Raw genomic sequence first — 19,765 nt, forward strand, 5'->3', positions numbered from 1 at the left:
AGGTTGAGACTTACAAAGTATGGCAGAACATAAGCAAGTACTGAGAACGAGAGGAGGAGTATTTTATACAGGGAACGAGGGACTTGGGAGGGGTTGTTTTGAAAGAAAGTCCATTGAAGAGGAGAGTTTGGGGTTGTGGCAGCTTTTCATTGGCTGCGTTGTGGTAGTTCTCATTGGTTAGTTTATTGCTGGGCAAGGAGAAAATCTTGTTTCCTCCTGGTGTAGTAGTAAAGTAAGCCCCTTCCTATTGGGGTTTGCAAACAGCAGTGAATGGTGGTGTATGAGATCTCTCTCTTCAAGGCCTCCTATTTCCCTTTTTCGATGAAAAAGACCAGGATCCTTGATGATACTGAGCCCAGTTTTTGAATGAAAATTTAAAACTTTGAATCTTAGAATTCAAAATTCTGATTTTTTTAAAACTGAATTAAAAAAGGCAGTAAAGTGCACAAAAACTGCCCTTTTGAGTGATTTGCAAAGCAAAACCCCCATATAACCACAACAAAGATCAAGAAGCAGACACTACCCTCCTTTTCTCAGGTAACACTATCCTGACTTTTATGTTAATCACTTCCTCTCTTTATAGTGTTGTAACTTAAATAAACTTAACCATGTATCCACTAAATACTAGAGTTTTATCTGTTTTTAACTTTATGTTTAGAATAATCTTGTGTGCTTTTGTGTCTGGCTTCTTCCATTGGCACAAAGTGTTTGAAATTCACCTATGTAGAATGTATCTGTAGGTTATTTTCATTGCCACAGAAGTGCAGTTTCATTATGCCACGATTTGTGTCTTCAGCTGTTAATGGATTTTTGGTTTGTTTCTAGGTTTCATTTGGGAATACTACTGTTATGAACAGTAATATTACAATAGAAATCTCTTGATGTACCTGTACTCAAATTTCAGTTGGGTTTATTTCAAGTAGAGGAATTGTTGAGTCATAGTATATATATACATCTTAAGTAGATAATGCTCATTTTTTTCTAACATAGATATGCCAGTTTACACCACAACTTGTTGCTTCCCGTCTTCTTCAAATGTATTATGGTCAGTCTTTCTGATTTTCTCATTGTGATTTTAATCTTATAAAGAAATCTCACACATGAATATGTAAAAAGACAATTCAATAAAAATAATTGGGTAAAAGATTCAAATAAACATTTTACAAAGGAGGATATCCAAATGGCCCATCAACAAAGAAAAGTTGCACAGTCTCTTTTTTCAGGGAATTGCCTTTTAGCTTTCTTTGGTATGTTTTTTTCTGCCCTGAGTTATTGAAAATACTCTCTAACAACTTGTTCTTTGCTTTTTTTGCATTTAAAGCTTCAGTCCAACTGCATTTAAATTAAGTGTATATTGCAAGGTTGGGTCCCCTTTTTTTAATGTAAGGTGATCTGGTTATCCCAGTACCTTTTATTACAGACTTCTGTTTCCACACTGATTAGCAAAACCACCTTTGTTCTTAAATGTCTTACATGGGTGGGTGTATTCTGATCTGTTGATCTCTGTCTATAATTAATTCAATGCCATACCAGCTTAATTAGAGTGGATTTAAAATTTCTTAATATCCAGTAGCTAAAGTCCTCCTGTCTTGTTTTTTTTTCTTTTTTTTTTTTTAATTTTTATTTATTTATGATAGGCACACAGTGAGAGAGAGAGAGGCGGAGACACAGGCAGAGGGAGAAGCAGGCTCTAGGCACCGGGAGCCCGACATGGGACTCGATCCAGGGTCTCCAGGATCGCGCCCTGGGCCAAAGGCAGGCGCTAAACCGCTGCGCCACCCAGGGATCCCTCCTGTCTTGTTTTTTAAAATTGTTTCTGCTTTTGTTTAAAAGATGTTTCTTACCTTTGTATTTCCATGTAAATTTCACATGCTAAACCTCACATATGTACACACACACATACACACCTACTTGCCTAGGTTATTGATTGGTGTTGCATCTGTAGATTAGTTTGGGGAGAATTTATGTCTTTAAGAACATTGTTTTCCAATGTATGGTACGTATCTCTATTTACCTAGGTCTTTTTTAGTTGTTCTGATAGGTATCTGAATAAATAGCACATCTTTTTGCCTTGGCGTTTGGTATTTTTTGATGCCATTGTTAAGAATGTCTTTAAAATATTTTGTTGCTGATTCATAGAATGCAATTAATTTTTATATATTCATCTACCTAGCAATCATATGAACCTCTAATGATTGCTCTGTGAATTCTTTTGGATTTTCTACATACAAAATTAACACATTTGTATATAAAGAAAGTTTTACTTTTCCTTTTCTAATTTCTTTTTAACCTTTGTTCCACATTTTTTTGTACAGTGTTAAATAAAATTGGTGATAATGGATATCTTTGTTTTCCTCACATTTTGAAAGGAAGTCATTGAAGATTTTAGAATCAAGAAGTGTTTACTGTATTTTTTTTTTTTAAGATTTATTTATTTGAGAGAGAGATTGAGCATGGAGCTGTTGGGGTGGAGGAAGCCAGATGCAGGGCTCAATCTCATGATCCTGCGATCACCACCCGAGCTGAAACCAAGAGTTGGACACTCAGCCCAACTGTGCCACCCAGGCACCCCTACTGTATTCTTTTTGTGTACATCTTTTGCTAAATTGATCTGCCTTTCAGTTCCTAGTTTGCCAAGTTTCTTTTTTTATATTGTGGTAAAATTCATATAACAAATTGTTTTAAAGTGTGCAGTTCAGTAGCATTTTGTATGTTTAGAGTGTTGTATGTCTACCACCTCTATCTAGTTCCGTAACATTTTTACCTCCAAAGATAACTCTTTGTCCATTAAGCAGTCACTCTTTCTCCCTCCCCCCAGTCCCAGGTAGCTCACCAGTGTATTTTCTATTTCTGTGGATTTACCTATTTTGGATAATACCTATAAATGGAATCATACTCTGATGTCATAAATGGTAGGTGTTTTATTTTAGTTTCATAAGTTCCTGAGCATCTGTTACTTACATTTTATGTTTATTTTCTATTGTTCAGGTTGAGTAATCTCTGTTCTGTCTTCCAGTTCATTCTTTTTCTTCTGTATTTCTGCTGTTGAGTTCATAGTTAGATCTTTATTTTGGCCATTATATTTTTCAGTTCTGTAGTTTCCACTTGGTTCTTCTTTATATCTTCTATTCTTTTCTGACATCTGTTTTTCTTTGGTTGCTTGTTGCCTTTTTTTTTTTTTTTTTGGTTTATTTCAAGCTTGTTTACAATTGCTCATTGAAATACTAATAGAATGACTTGTTTAAAATCTATGTTAGATGACTTTAATATATCTGTTGTCTCAGTGTTGACATACATTCAATTTGAGATCTTCCTCATTTTTTAATAAGATTTATTTATTTATTTGAGAAAGAGAGGGAGAGGAGAGGGCACATGCATGCAAGTTGGGGGAAGGGCAGAAGGAGAGAAATCTTCAAGCAGACTTTTTGCTGAGTGGAGCCCAGCATGGGGCTCCATCTCATGACCCATGAGATCATGACCTGAGCCAAAATCAAGAGTCTAGCACTTAACCAGCTGAGCTACCCAGGCACCCCAAGATCCTCCTCATTTTTGGTGTGACTAGTAATTTTCTCTTGAAACCTGGACATTTTGGGGTATTGTGTTAGGAAACACGGTTTCCTATTTCTGGCTTTTCCTGATACCTCTCTGGCACAGGAAAGGGGGGAAATGTTATCTCATTATTGCCATTTGAGGGTAGAAGTCTAAGTTCCCTAGTTGGCTTCTGTTGACCTGAGTTGTGGCAGATCATCATTGCTGGATGGTAGTGACAGACCTATTTCTCTAGTAGTGCTTATCTGATGTCACTTCAGCAGGGTAAGGTAGGTGTTCTTCCTTACTGTTGATAGGGGTGAAAGTTTAGGTGCCCCATGTAGTCACCCTGATATTGCAAAACATGGGGTTTTATTATTGCTCAGCAGGGATAAAAGTCCCAGCTTTCTAGTTGGCCTTGTTGTATATCATCCAACCAGGATATTAGTGTACCTTATTAAAATCTGGCTTTTGTTGCCATATTTGGTGGTGGAGTCATATTTTTTTCTGTAGTATTTTCCTGGAGGAGATTGTTATTGTCTAGAACATTTTTGTCTTGCTAGGCTTCCCCTTTCTTAGGCTTAACCCTGGGAACCCAGCCGAGTGTCCGTTCTTCTATCCTAAGGTTTTTAGGTCTCCATTTTTCAGAGTTGTGTTGTGTGTTAGGTACACATATCATCCCCCCATTCAAGATTTTTATTTGTGTTACTGAGATTAATATGGAAATGTACATTTGTTCCATCATCCCAGAGGTAGAAGTCTTATTCCAAAAGTTTTAAGATATATTACCAATTTTCATTTACTTCTGGATATTTTCTGATTTTGATTGTGACCTTTTCTTTAATTCATGTTATTTAGAAATGTCTTCTTTCTAAACATATGTAGCTTTTTCAGTTACCTTTTTGTATTAAAAGTATCCTATCTTTCTGGTGTATTGAACCTTTTATCTTCACAAATGTCTGTCTTCATCTCTAGGACTATTTCTATTTGGCTGTTTTTTGGCCTTAAAATCTACTTTATCTAATATTGTAGTTTTGTCATCTTTCTTTAATGTTTGTTTTTGCTTTTTATTCTTTCAGCCTATGTACCCTTATGTTTTAAAAATGTATTACAAAAAATTATATAGTTGAGTTATATTTTTTCTCTTAAATTTCTCACTCACTTGAAGCATTAATCTATAGAATTGCTGATATGTATCTAACTCTACTGTTTTCCATTTTCCTATTTGTTGTTTCATCTTATCTCCCTGTTTATCTTCTTTTAAATGGAATTCTCAATGAAGGCATGATCAAATGAGGGGGTGCTGAGATGATTTTTGCCCCGCACCCCCTCACCCCCGGTTACATTTGGCAAGATGTGAAGACCTTTTGTTTTTCATTGCTTCCGGTGCTACTGACATTTAATGAGTAGACTAGAAACATTGTTAAATATCCTACAATGTACAGGATAGGTCCCTGGCCCTATCCAAATTGAATTTATCTGGTTTAAAGTGTCAGTAGTACAAAGTTTGAAAAACCGTTTTTTAGAGTGTTTTGAGTAATGTAAAATTTCCCACTCTTTTAGGATTCTTTAAGGGTTATCCTATAGAAAGTTTCAGCAAACTTTTATTTTGAAGAGTCAGATAAGTAAGTATTTATCTTTTCCTTTTTACCTCTGGCAACCCCTAATTTTTAAAATGTCTTCATAGTTTTACTGTTTCCAGAATGTCATATAATTGGAATCCTACAGTATGTATCCCCTTGAGGAATGGCTTTCTTTCATTTAGTAATATGCACTTAAGGTTCCTTTATATTTTTTCATGGTTTGATAACTCATTTCATTTTAGGGCTGAGTAATAGTCAATTGTTGGGATATACCACAGTTTATCCATTCACTTAATGAAGTACATTGTGGTTGCTTCCAAGGTTTGGCAATCAATGAATAAAGATGCCTTTGGCACTCATGTACAATTCTTTGTGTGGATGTAAGTTCAAGTAATTTGGGTAAATATCAAGGAGCACTGTAGGCTGGACTGTAAGATTAATAAATTAGAGTTCCTATTGCTTCATATTTTCACCAACATTTGGTATTTTCCGTGTTTGGATTTGGGCCACCCTAATAGATTTGGAATAATATCTCATTGTTTCAGTTTGCAGTTCCCTAATTACATATGATGTTGCACAATTTTTCATATGCTTATATGCCGTTTATGTATCTTCTTTGGTGGAATGTCTTAAGATCTCTGGGCCAGGTTTTAATTTAGTATTTCTTACTGTTGAGTTTGACTTTGTTTATTTTTATTAGCAGTCCTTTATCTAGCTAAGTCTTTTTCAAATATTTCCTCCCAGGCTATGACTTATCTACTCATTCTTTTGGCAGATTTTTCATAGAGCAGAGGTTTTAAATTTTAATGAAGTCTAACTTACCAATTACTATTTTTTTTCATGGATCTTGTCTTTGGTGTTGTATCTAAAAAGTTATTGCTATATCAGAGGAATTTGATAGTTTTGCATTTTACATTTATGTGGATAATCTATTTGAGCTAAATTTTGTGATGGGTATGTCTGCCTAGATCCACTTTTTTTTTGTTTCGCGTGTGTGTTATTTTTTGCGTATGCTCCTGTACCAAAGATCAGTTGACTATATTTGTTTCAGCCTGTATGTGGACTCTATTCTGTTCCACTGATCTATTTGTCTATTATTTTGCCAATATCACATTTTGTAAAAAAAAAAAAAAAAAAAAGATTTATTTAGGAGTGCTTGGGTACCTTAGTTAAGCATCTGCCTTTGGCTCAGGTCATGCTATCTAGCTCCCCATCAGGCTCCCTTGCTCAGTGGGGAACCTGCTTCTCCCTCTCCCTTTGCCCATCTCCCTGCTCATCTTATGCTCTCTCTTTCAAATAAATAAGATTTTATTTATTTGAGAGAGAGAGAATGCACATGAATGGGAGGAGGAAGAAAGGGAGAGAATATCAAGCAGACTCCCTGCTGAGTGTGGAGCCCAATGTGCAGCTTGACATCATGACCTGAGCCAAAACCAAGAGTCAGTTGCTTATCTGACTGAGCCACCAGGTGCCCCAGTATCACACCAAATACTGTTCTTTTATAATAAATCTCAAAGTCAGCTAGCATCAGTTTTCTGACTTTGTGCTAATGCAATATTGTATCAGCTATTCTGGGTCTTTTGTCGATATCCACAAAAAATTATTTTTGGGGATCATATTGAATCTATAGATCAAGTTGGGAAGAATTTGCATATTGACAGCATGAGTCTTCCCATCCATGAACATAGAATAATATCTTTCCATTTATTTAGTTCTTCGATTTTTTTTTTTCATCAGAGTTTAGTAATTTTCCTCATGTTAAAAAAGGACATATTTTGTTAAGTTTAGAGCTGTTTAATTTGGGTGATACTAATGTAAATGGTCTTTTAAAATTCAAATTCCATTTATTTCGTTGCTGATACATAGGAAAGTGATGGGCTTTATTGTATATTAACTTTGTATCCTGCAACCTTGCTATAATTGCTTATCAGTTCCAGAAGAATTTTTTTAAATTGGATCTTCTTCACAGACCATCATGTCATCTGCAGAGAAAGTTTTATTTCTTCCTTCTGAATTTATATGCCTTTTATTTTTTTGTCTTAGTATATTAGCTAAGATTCCTCTCTGGTGAGATGGGACATTCTTGTTTGCTCTTGATCTTAGAAAATGTCTATTTTCTTATCACTAAATATGATGTTAGCTATAGTTTTTTTTTTTTTTTAGCAAGTTGAGAAAATTCCTCACCATACCTAGTTTGTTGAGTTTTTAAAATTATGAATGGGTGTTGGATTTTGTCAGATGCTTTTTCTGTGTCTATTGTTAGGATCATGTAATTTTTTTTTTTTTTGCTTTAGTCTGTTCATGTAATCACATTAATTTTTTTTTTTTTTGATGTTGCACTAGCCTACATTCCTAGAATAAATTCTACTTGGTCATGTGTGTAAATCTTTTTATACATTGTTGGATTCAGTTTGCTAATTTTTTTTTTAAAGATTTTATTTATTCATGAGAGAGAGAGAGAGAGGCAGAGACACAGGCAGAGGGAGAAGCAGGCTCCGTGCAGGGAGCCCAAAGTGTGGGACTTGATCCCGGGTCTCCAGGATCAGGCCCTGGGCTGAAGATGGCCCTAAACTTCTGAGCCACTGGGGCTGCCCCAATTTGCTAATATTTTATTGAGGAGTTTTGCATTTGTATTAATTTTTAAGCTCTTAAGAGATAACATTCTTAGCCTGGGGTCATACAAAACAACACTGCAGACCAAATTTGGCTCATGAGTTCTAGTTTGACATCCTCTTTCCTAGAGATTACAGTATGCATTCTTGACTTACCAAAGTGTTATATTCATTGATACTTTCAGCCTTTTCCCATGTAGTGCAAGGGCTCTGTAAGACTGGTAATTCTACATTTACTGACTTCTTATATATCATTTCTTTATGTATTTTAAGTCTATATATATATAAAAAAAAACCCAGATACTATTTCATGCAGTCAGTATTCAATTAGAATTATGTACATATTTCCAGTTTTCATTTATCTTTATTTTTGTATTGTCCACATTTAAAATAATTTTCCTTGTGTATGAAAGACTCTTTCACCATTTCTTTTATTGTGCATCATCTTATGGGATGATTTTGTTTATCTGAAAATGTCCTTATTTTACCAATATTCTTGAAAAGGTTTTTTTTTTTTTTTTTGGCTATATTCATAGAGTGTTAGTTTGGAAATTATTTTCTTTTAGCACTGTAAAGGTATTATTATGTGTGTTCTGGCTTTCATCGTTGAAGTCATTTGATGCTTATTTTCAAGGCCCTTTGTTTCTTTTCCTGGCTGATCTTACAATCTTCCCCTTTTCTTTAATGTTAAGATGATGTTCTCAGATGTGGATTATTTAATGAGATGTATGCAGATTTCTTTTTATTTACGTGCTTTTGGTTTTTGGAGGAAGTTGGCAACCTTTTTTTTTTTTTTTTTGGCAGGTATTGCTTCTGTACTATTCTTTCTTTCTGGGACTCCAGTGGGCATATTGGTTAGAATGACGTTTTTATTCTCTGTATTTCTTTCCTTTTTTTGTATTTTTCTTATTTAATTTTATTTAAATTCAAGTTAGTTAACATGTAGTGTTGGTTTCAGGAGTAGAATTTAGTGAATCATCACTTACATGTAACACCTAGTGCTCATCCCAACAAGTGCTGTCCTTAATTCCCATCACCCACTTAGTCCATCCCCTGCCACCTCCCTTCCAGCAACCCTCAGTTCTCTGTATTTAAGGGTCTCTTGTGGGTTGCCTGCCTCTCTGTTTGTATCTTATTTTTCCTTCTCCTATGTTCATCTGTTTTGTTTCTTAAATTCCACATATGCATGACATCATGAATACTTGTCTTTCTCTGATGACTTATTTCATTTGCATAATATACTCTAATTCCGTCCGTGTTATAGCAAATGACATTTCATTCTTTTTGATAGATGAGTAATACTGTATCACACACATATGTATGTATGTACACACACATACACATATGTTGATGGACATTTGGACTCATTCTATAATTTGGCTATTGTTGATAGCATTGCTGTAAACATTGGGGTGCATATTTCCCTTTGAATCAGCATTTTTATATCCTTTGAATAAATACCTAGTGCAATTCCTGGGTCAGGGTAATTTTATTTGTAACTTTTTGAGGAACCTCTACATTGTTTCCCAGAGTGACTGCACTGGTTTGCATTCCCACCAACAGTGTAAGAGGGTTCCCTTTTCTTTACATCTTCACCAATACTGGTTGTTTCCTAAGTTATTAATTTTAGTCATTCTGACAGGTGTGAGATGGTGTCTGTGGTTTTGATTTGTTTTATATTTCCGTGATGATGATGATTGATGTTGAGTGTCTTTCCATGTGTCTGTTAGCCATCTGGATGTCTTCTTTGGAAAAGTGTCTATTCATGTCTTCTGCCCATTTCTTAATTGGATTATTTGCTTTTTGGGTGTTAATTTGGTAAGTTTTTTTATAGATTTTGGACACTAACCCTTTATCAGATATGTCATTTGCAAATAACTTCTCTCATTCCATTAGTTGCCTTTTAGTTTTGTTGATTGTTTTCTTTGCTGTGCAGAGGTTTTTTATCTTGATGAAGTCCCAGTAGTTCATTTTTGCTTTGTTTCCCATGCCTGCAGAGATGTGCCTAATAAAAAGTTGCTGTTACCAAGGTCAGGGAGATTGATGCCTGCTTTTCCTCTAGGATTTTGATGATTTCCTGTTTTACATTTAGATCTTTCATCCATTTTTAATTTATTTTTGTTACAGTGACAGAAAGTGGTCCAGTTTCATTCTTCTACATGTCCCTGTCCAGTTTTCGCAACACCCCAACACCATTTGTTGAAGAGATTTTCTTTTTCTCTATTGGATATTTTTTTAAAATAGTTTTTTAAGATTTCTTTATTTGAGAGAGAGAGAGAGAGAGAGAGAGAGCGCCATTGCCATGCACACAGAAATGTTCACAGAGGGAGAGGGAGGAGAGAAGCAGAGTCTTCACTGAGCATGGAGCCCGAAGCAGGTCTTGATCCCATTACCCAGGAGGTCATGACCTGAGCTAAAACCAAGAGTCAGATGCTCAACTGACTAAGCCACCTAGGCATCCCTCCATTGAATATTCTTTCTTGCTTTGTTGAAGATTATTTGGCCACATAGTTGTGGGTCTTCCTTTTTTGTATTTTTTTATTCTTGTTTCTCTTTCTGCTTCAGCTTGAACATATTCTTTTAACTTATCTTCTTAAGCTATGTCCTATCTAGGTTGTTATGCTTGCTCATTGAGTTTTTACTTTTGGTTATGGAATTTTTCAGCTTTAGAGTTTCCATTGGTTTCTTTTTAGGGTTTCTAATTCTCTCACAAAATTCTCAACCTTGTTTTCTATTACCTTGTACACAATAATAAAGAAAATTTCTGTTAGAATTGCTGTCTAATAACTCTAATAGTGAGGCCCTTTTGTATCTGTTATCTTTTGCGTCTTGCGATTTTAATTCATGTTGCCTTTATCTTCCCCTGGATTTGAATTTTAAAAGTAAAAAAAAAAATTGGGTCACATTTATTTGTAAAATTGTTTTTTAAAGCAAGTTTCAGCCTCTTCTAATATCCATCTAGATTATTCTTGTTGGGAATAATAAGGGTAAACCTTTAAAGTCTGTATTCAAAATGAAGTGGGTGTTCACCAGGGCTTCTCTACTCCTTGCTGGTCTAATCTGTGTGTCTTTGAATTTGAAGACTGTCAGAAGGCATCCCATCTTCTAACCACCTCTCCGGAACTGGCAAATGCCTCTAGGGGTAGAGTGGTCCCAAATGCCAGTCTCATCTTTCTGCATCCACATCTTCTCCTGTTCCTATTTCAGTAAATATTTATTCTCTTGTTAGTTTTCCAGTGTCTTCAAGCAGATTATTAAAATATGTATCCAACTTTTCTTGTCCAAAGCAGGAGGCTTGATCTAAATTAAATTACCTTGTCTTCTCATACCAGAAGTGAAGACTATCTTCAGATTACGTGGTGTAAGAGATTGATAATACATTTCCTGCATTGTTTAAGGTAGTTGGGGCTTTTGTTGTTAGCTAAAAACATCTTTATTAGCATAAAAGATATAAGTTCTTTGTAAGCTTGAGTATAGAATTGTGGAACCACTTTTGAAGATCAGAGAAAAAATTATGTTTTATGATGCCTTTCTGTCCATGTTACTAGATATCTATTTGGAGGATACTATATTTTCCAAGATTATCTTTGATAAATTGATTACTACTGGACTGGAGAGAACCGAATATATGTGCAAAACACTTAAAAACAAATAAAATTCATTCTGACCTGGTAATACTTGTGCAAACGGGCATATGATTTTCTGTGATTCTGAAATATTCCTTGGATAAAAGTATGAAAATGTTTGCAGATGCAAACCAGGAGTTTATAACTTTAAGTGAGAAGATACCAGAGGGTAATACACATACATTTGCAGTGGAACTAGAATTGGAGATGATGTTGTGAAAATTGATAATGGGAAACCTCATTAAAATGGAGTTGTGAAGTTCAGCAAGGGGAGCTCTCACACCCTACCACTCGTAGTCGATTGTAGACCTAAGAGGAAGAGATGTACTTGATCTTGCTCTTGGATACTCTATTATCACAACTAGAAGAAGAGACACTTTTTTTAAAAGGTTAATAATGTAACGGTGGTGGTGATTGGGAAATGGATACCCTACAGTTAGTCCTGAAAAGTATTTGTAGTAGATTTTAGTGCTAAAAAGGGAAAGATTTAAATCCTTTTAACCCTGTTTTCCTATAATATTCCAGGTTGTACTGAATTTTTTTGCATGGGAACTTCCATTTTAAAGTAGGAGTTAGAATATTTACTGTCAACTGGAATAAAAATAAAAAATTCTTCATTTTATCTTGGAAATCTTTGTTTTGCTAGTAGTGGGACTGAGGGGTAGCTCTTTTTTTTAACATAATTTAAGCTTTTATTAAAATTAAAGCCTTATAATTTATAATGCCTTTTAGATGGTATTATTAGAAAGTATGAGATAAATTTATTGTTGTTTCTATCTCTTAAAAATTGTATCGAAAAGCATGCCAGTTTTATGATCCGATTAATTAACTCCTTGACAAGTGTATACTTTTGACAGGATAATGTTGTGGCAGCTGTTACAGACAGTGTACTGTTGCACATTTAACATGAGTAAGAAGTAAAGTTTTCTTGGAAAACTTTTTCCCTTCTATTAAAATGTGATTTGACAGAAAACCAAAGTAACTTCAATTTTAGTTGAAAAGTCTTAGGTGGTATGCAGACATTACATCAATTTATCAGAAATCGTATATTAAAAGAAAGACTGAGTAATTTGATGGTTTGTGTATCCTGAATATCTTGTAGTAGGAAAAGCTATTTCATGATGATCCATGACTAAGGAAGATGCAATTAGGAAAAAATACATATAATAGTCTTGACAAAGATTAATGAAACTAAAGGGGACAGAATTATTTTGATGAAAACTTTTATTTTTAATTATATACAATAAGAACACTCTGTCATCATTTTTACTTCTAAATATAACAAATACTTAGTTACTTTCATAATCCTGGATCAGTGCTTTTGGGGATAGTTGAGGTTATTTACTTTCCTGTTCTTAGCACAGTGCATGATACATAGGTGGTCAGCATTTTTGTGTTGACTGATTTCTCATCTGAGTCTGCAGGGTGAGTACAGTTCACCTTGTGTCAAATAAAAGACCCTTTGCAGCATTAATCACAGACATAGTTACTTGCTGAAGGTCATCTTTGTGAAGATTATAATTTTCTCCAATCATTTGTCAAATTCTAAATGGCTTTTCCCCTGATTTCAGAGTATGGATTTTGTACTAAGATCCTTCTAGGAAATTTACCCTAGTGGCTTCAGGAAATGTCCATAGTTTGTCAATCTGGGGAGTACTTAAACTGGAAAAGTCAGTAACTCTAGTTAGGTTAATACTTGAAGATATGACGTTGATGGTCTCAGAAACTTAGAGTGGAAGTAAAGAAAATGTGTTAAGATATGATTCAATTTTTTTTATAAACAATTTCAAAATCCGAAAATTTGGTTTTTAGAAATGAAATATGAGTAAAAAGAAGGGATAAAAAGAATGTAACACTGAAGGAGTCTAACTCATCACTAACTAAGTGTATTTCTCTGTGCAGGTATAATTTGGCATCCTGAGAGTCTGTCTTAGCAAGAAGGAAGTGGAAAATACCCTTGAAAAGAAAACTAAGACAAAATAGGAAGCCGGACTTACTTTTACATGGTTAACTGCACATTTACCAATATGGACACCTTTCCCCCCATTTTTCCTCCTGGTGGAGACAGTGAGCTGACAGGTTCTCAATCCGAGTTCCAAAAAATGTTAATTGATGAAAGGCTACGATGTGAACATCATAAATCTAACTATCAGACTCTTAAAGCTGAACACACAAGGTAAATTGCTTAAATTTGGATATGAGGGGCTTTATTAAGAAAGCTTTTTTTTGTTTGAATGTTTGCTCTGGAACATACAGTATAATTTTGTCTGCATACTTTTGAAACTGTCATTTCAAAATATCATAAAATGTCATTTAACATTTTTTTAATACGGTGAAAATTTTGCTTTAAAATTACTATATTTACAACTAAACATGATCTTAAATGTGCTATTTATTTAGAAGTCTTTCTTTGAAAGTAGCAAGACATAGAAAATTAAATGTATTTAGGTGGCTAAGTGTGTTCCCCCCCACCAAGTAAAATTGTATAAATAAACTATAGTGTTAATAATTAAATTCTAAAAGAAAAGATGTGAATTTAATGGATATACGAAATTGGTCTTGTTCTGTGGTGTTGGTTGGCTTTACATAAAGTAATGCAATTAGAAAGCAAAGAATACCCTTAAAATGGAATTCTTTTTTTAAAAATCAGATTGCAAGATGAGTACATAAAGTCACAAAATGAACTCAAGCGCCTGTTAAATGAAAAGCAAACTCACCAGGAAAAATTTCAGCTGCTGCTCCAAGAGCTAAGAGGGGAATTAGTAGAGAAAACTAAAGACTTAGAAGAAATGAAACTGCAGGTAAGAAAATGTATTTCACTTAGTGCTATTGGGAAAAAATTCCCTCTGCTCTTCAGGATTCTTCTAAGATGGACTAAGAATCAAATTGACATGAGATAGATTAACAAGAGAAAATCAAATTTAGTTTAGAAAGTATGCAGAATCCACACAATTGTGAAATTCCAAAGATAGGCAATAGGAGGCTTATATGATGTCCTGAGCTAAGGAGACAGACAAGGTCTGGGGGTATAAAGAGAAGAAGATCATTAGCAGGATGGTGAGAGGAGATGTTTGGGAAACAAAGGTTGCCCTGTTAAGCAGATAAATTTTTTAGGTAAAGAGGAACCTCTGTTAATCGCGCTCTTCTTGGTATAGGCTCTCCTTTCCAATTAAATTTAGGCAGTTGAGGGGCAGGTAAAGAGCTTTTCCTAAATCTGCTTGGTTTTGATTGCTTGTAAGTGAAAAGAATCTTTATGCCAAAGCAGCTCATCTTTGGGAGGCCTGCCTTTGCGCCATGATACACAAATAGTCAGATGTTGCTAAATTTGGTGAATTCTGCCTATATTTCGAATGAGTGTTTTGCTATATATCCAGTGGTATAATTTAATATTCTTTCAAATATTTTGGACTGTTAGCTACCATGTAGGGTTAAGCCATGAAACCGTTGTTTCATGTAAATTTGCATTAAATTACTATTCTGATTTAAATATTACACTCTTCAGAATAATTGGGGGAAAGGCTGGTTTGAATTGATAAATATTCAGAGTTTAAAAAATACTGTTTTAAAGGAAGTTTTACTAATTCTCCTTTAAGTATTATAACAAACTGAGCTAAAAAAGACTGATAGACTTTTCTTGAAGTTTTATTTTTTATGAAAAAAGTTATTACTGAAGTATAGTTGATAAGTCTGAGTTATTTTTGAGGGACTTCTTAAAAGACTATAAAAACAATATGTGCACATAATTTGTGCAGTGTAAGGTAAATGGAGTTTCTAAAGCAAAAAATAGTTGGTACTGTGAAGTACTAACTATGGTTTTCATTTATTTGCCTAAAAAGAAGACCAAAGCTAAACTTCCTGTAGCACCAAATTTAAAATTAGTAGATGCCAAGCAGTGATATTTTCCTGTATTCATTTAATCTCTAGGTGGCACCAGCTGTGTATTTCTTTTTATCTAGTGCTTGGTACAAATAATAAGGTATTTTTAATATTGGAGTCATAAGTTGGTAGACTAAAAAGCTACCTTTCAAGTTAGCAAGTATGGCATATCACCCAATTCATGGATTCCTTTGATAGCAGCATTAGAAGTTGGTTATTTAGTATCTTCTTGAAATCTTCCATTATTGGGAACGCCGCCACTAAGATTGAGTTGGAGCCTCTACTGAGTTGTTTTATTCCTAGGTGTAGTTAGGACAGTGAACAAACAAAAACCTCAGAAATAGGAGTTGAATAGGAAAATGTAATTTAAGACTATAGAATTGGTAAATTAATTTGTTTTGCAAATATTGAGAGGCCTATAGAAATGACAATCTGTGAGCACTGAATACAAGGAATTCAAAATATTCTGCTATTGGAGATATAAACACTCTAGTCTTCTTAAGCTTACTGTTTGCACGCCCTTGGTACAAAGAAGCATGTCTACATGTTACTCTGAAGAAATAGTAATTAATATCAGATAAAATTTACTTCAAGACAAAAAGAGTGTCACGTCATTTAACAAAAAAAGGTCAGTTAACCGGTGAGATGATGACCATCAGCAAACAGCTGTTTTTATGCCTTGGTTTTATTATGTGGTAAAGAGGATAAAAGTTGTTAACAGCAGTTTGTTGTGAGAACTAATGAAATAATGTGTATTTTTAGTACAGTGTCTGACACATAATAGATATTCATAAATGATGGCCATTTATTCTGTTTGAATGCAGGCTCTATAAGGGCAGGAGCTCTTTTCACTGTGTCTCCAGTGCTAAAGTGTATTTATGTTTGTATTTATATATTTTATAATAGCAAATATTCATTCAACAATGAATGACATGAATAAATAGAATAAATGAATGAACTGGAATTGTTGTTCTGTTCATATATAATAGTGTTCTTGTTTCATATGTACTTAAAACTTAAGCATCTTAGAGTTGACGATCCTCTCATTCTTTCATATCTGTGATGAGTTTCTTGTCTGCCAAAAATATATGTTGAACTTCTAATGCTCAGTACCTCAGAATGTGACCTTGTTTGAAAATAGTCTTTGCTGATGTAATTCATTAAGATGAGGTCATACTGAAAGATCATGGGCCCTTAATCTACTGTGACTGGTGTCCTTCTAAGAAGAGAACAGACACAGACAGAAACACAGGATAAGTGCCCTGTCATGGCAGAAGAGAGATTGAAGTGCTGCAGCTGCCCGGGAAGGACAAGGATCAGCAGCACTGCCAGCAACTAGGATGAGGCGAAGAAGCCTCCTGCCCTTCAGTTTTCAGAGGGAATGTGGCCTTGCTGACACCTTGATTTTGGACTTCAAGCCTCCATAACTATGAGACAATAAATTTTGTTGTTTTAAGGTAGCCAGTTTGTGGTATTTTGTTGTGGTAGCTCTAGGAAACTAATACACTGTCCAAAGCAGAATTCTTTTTTGGAACAATTGTGACACAGGGATCTTTATTTTCTGCTTCAGTGCTTTCAGTGGGAGAGAACCTAGTGAATGTTTAGGGTGATCCAGTTCCATTTATGGATTGGGGCATGTTAATTATTTTCCCTCTCTTGTTCAAATGAAATCATCCTTCCTGTTACCTCTCTCTTGGTTCTTGGACTGTTCTTAGATCTATACAAAATAACTTTGGACATTTTTCCATGTGATAACTTCTCAAATGTTTGCTGACAAATATAATTTGTCTGGTAAAGTTTCTCTTTTTCAAGATGAACGTGACTGGTTTCTTCAAGGTATTTATCTGGCAAAAATACACTAAAATGAAGATCTATGTATTTATATACACATGTTGAGTAATTTAGCCATTTGCTTTATGGATGTTTGCAATTTGTACAAATTGCGAGCTGAATAAAACAAATTCAACAAAGTAGAATCAACCAGAAATACTGTAATAAGTGTTTATGAAAGATGATTATTTTCAGAAAAGGCATGTAGTATCTTGTCTATCTGCAAAATCCCTTTTCTGAGCTAAGATTTAATATCCCTTTGGCTTTTTTATAGAAAAATGATATAAAAGATAGTCAATTAAAGAATATTTCTTTGTCACTTGTGTAGTTGTAGTGAGTGGAAATAATAATAGTGCCTAACTTATAGGATGATTGTAAAGATAAAATGAGACAATGCATAGAACATGTTAGTACAGTGCTTTGATATAGAAAGTAGATAGAATGTTAGCTGTTGTTATATTATTGTTATGTACTATGTTAGCAAAACCTTTTTTAAAATAGAAGTTATTTGATAATATTTTTATTCCAAATATTGAAACTTACTTTATTAAAAATTTATATGCTTTGTTTGTGTCAGGCAGTGGAAACTATATAACGCTGTATGTTTCCCATTTTATTTGGCAGCTAAATTTATTATTTAGTTTGTTATCTTTCTGAGAATCTCTGGCACAGCAATATCTACTTCTTAAAATATTCTTTGAAAAATAATCTATTTTATATTAACATGACATTGTTGGTATAATATAGTCTTAATATTGGTAATGAGACGTAGACTGGTGTATGATAAAGCATTCTTTTAAGTTTCTTTTGAGACAAGTGGTGGCAGTATTCCATTAGAAGTCTAAGACACAGCATACTTTTTTCCTAAAATGGCATGGTGAAAATCCTCTAATTCTATGCCTTTGTGTACATGTGCTTTGGCGGGGGTTTGGGAGGGAAGGGAAATTTTTCTTATGTATGTGTGCTTGTTTTTTATAAGATTCTTAGGAGGTAACAAAAAAAATCAGAGACGTTATAGATTACAAGACACTTGGGTAGTTACCAGCTTCAGTGTTCTTTTCTCCTTTGTGTAAATTTATATTTCCATTGGTACTATTTTCCTACTGGCTTAGGGACTTTAACATTTCTAACAGGGAGATCTAGGAGAGATTTTTTCAGCTTTTATATGTCTAAAAATAATTGATTTAAAAAAATAAAATAAAAAAATAAAAATAATTGATTTTAAAGATAGTTTTGCTGAGTACTAATTTCTAGGTTGACTGTTTTCCCCCTAATACTTTTAAAGATGTTGCTCTTCTGTCTTCTCACTTATGTTGTTTTACATAAGAAGTTTGCTGCCATCCTTATCTTTGTTCTTTATACACAGGGAGTCTTCTTTTCATGGCTGCCCTTAAGATTTTCTTTTTATTGCTGATGATGAGCGGTTTGGTTGACATGACTTTGTACTTAATATTTATGGTGCTTAGTGTGTATTCGATCTGTGGGTTTGCAGTTTTCACTACATTTAGAAAAGTTTTGGATATGACTTGCGAAAATATTTTTTCTGCCTCCTCTCTGATCTCCTGTGGGGATTCCGTTATTAGGCCACTTAAACTTCTCCCATAGCTGACTGGTATGCAGTTTATTTATTTTCAGTCTTTTTTGTCTCCTTGTTGCATTTTGGATAGATTCTGTTATCATGTCTTCAAGTTCACTGATGTTTTTTTCTTCAGTATCTAATCTTTCATTAATCCATAGCTGACTGGTATGCAGTCTATTTATTTTCAGTCTTTTTTGTCTCCTTGTTGCATTTTGGATAGATTCTGTTATCATGTCTTCAAGTTCACTGATGTTTTTTTCTTCAGTATCTAATTTTTCATTAATCCCGTATGGTGTATATTTTTCATCTCAGAAATTGTAGTTTTTACTTTTGAAATCTAATGTAGGTCTTTTTCATAAGTTGTTTATATCTACTTAACATGTTCAATCTTTTCTCTAGCTTTTGGAACAAACGGAATTCAGTTATAAGAACTAGTTTAATGTCTTTGCTAATGATAACATCTATTTCACTTCTGTGTTGGTTTTGGTTGATTGAATTTCTTTTCTTATTGTGGGTAGTATTTTCCTGCTTCTTTGCATGCCTGATAAATTTTTATTGGATGCTAGATATTGTAAATTTTGTTTCAAGTGCTAGATATTTTTGTATTCTGATAAATATTCTTGAGCTTTGTTCTGGGACAGTTATTTGGAAGCAGTTTCATCTTTCTGGGTCTTTTTAAGATTTGTTAAGTGAAAGCAGATTAGTGGTTAGTGCTCATTATTTGCTACTGCTGAGAACCTTCTGAGTACTCATTGAAATGAAGATTTTCAGTCTGGCTTTTGGGAAAAGGAACTGTTCATAGCTCTGTGTGAGCTCAGATTACTCATCCATCCGATTCTTTCAGGTTGTTCTTTTCCTGGCCTTATTTAAATATTTTCCTTACATGCATGTGCTGATTGAGGCACTCTTCTGAATGAGCCAACAGAGACCTTTTGCAGATCTTCATAATCTTGTTTCTGTGCCACCCTCTTTTCTGCTACCCTCTCTTATGATTCTGACCACACTGCTCTTCTGGATTTGTAGTTCCGTTTAAGTCATAGAGTCCATCAGACTGCCTGGATATCTCTTTCTGTGCATGGCCTGGAAGCATTCTCAAAGCTAACTAGCTTTGTTGTTTGTCTCTCCGAGATC

At 34.3% G+C, this 19,765-nt stretch overlaps 1 protein-coding gene across 4 annotated transcripts in view; it reads left to right on the plus strand.

Annotated features, from left to right (window-relative positions):
- CEP83 (centrosomal protein 83) overlaps nucleotides 1–19,765 on the plus strand; it is a 124,565-nt gene that overhangs the window by 30,321 nt on the left and 74,479 nt on the right. For all 4 annotated transcript variants that reach the window (XM_055336231.1, XM_055336235.1, XM_055336233.1 and 1 more), the window contains exons 2-3: nucleotides 13,252–13,525; nucleotides 14,000–14,150. In XM_055336231.1, the coding sequence (XP_055192206.1) occupies nucleotides 13,353–13,525; nucleotides 14,000–14,150 (324 nt within the window). In that variant the 5' untranslated portion in view covers nucleotides 13,252–13,352. The remainder of the gene's footprint in view (nucleotides 1–13,251; nucleotides 13,526–13,999; nucleotides 14,151–19,765) is intronic.

Source organism: Nyctereutes procyonoides, unplaced genomic scaffold (genome assembly GCF_905146905.1).
Source record: "Nyctereutes procyonoides isolate TBG_1078 unplaced genomic scaffold, NYPRO_anot_genome, whole genome shotgun sequence".
In the NCBI taxonomy this organism is placed as follows: Eukaryota; Metazoa; Chordata; class Mammalia; order Carnivora; family Canidae; genus Nyctereutes; species Nyctereutes procyonoides.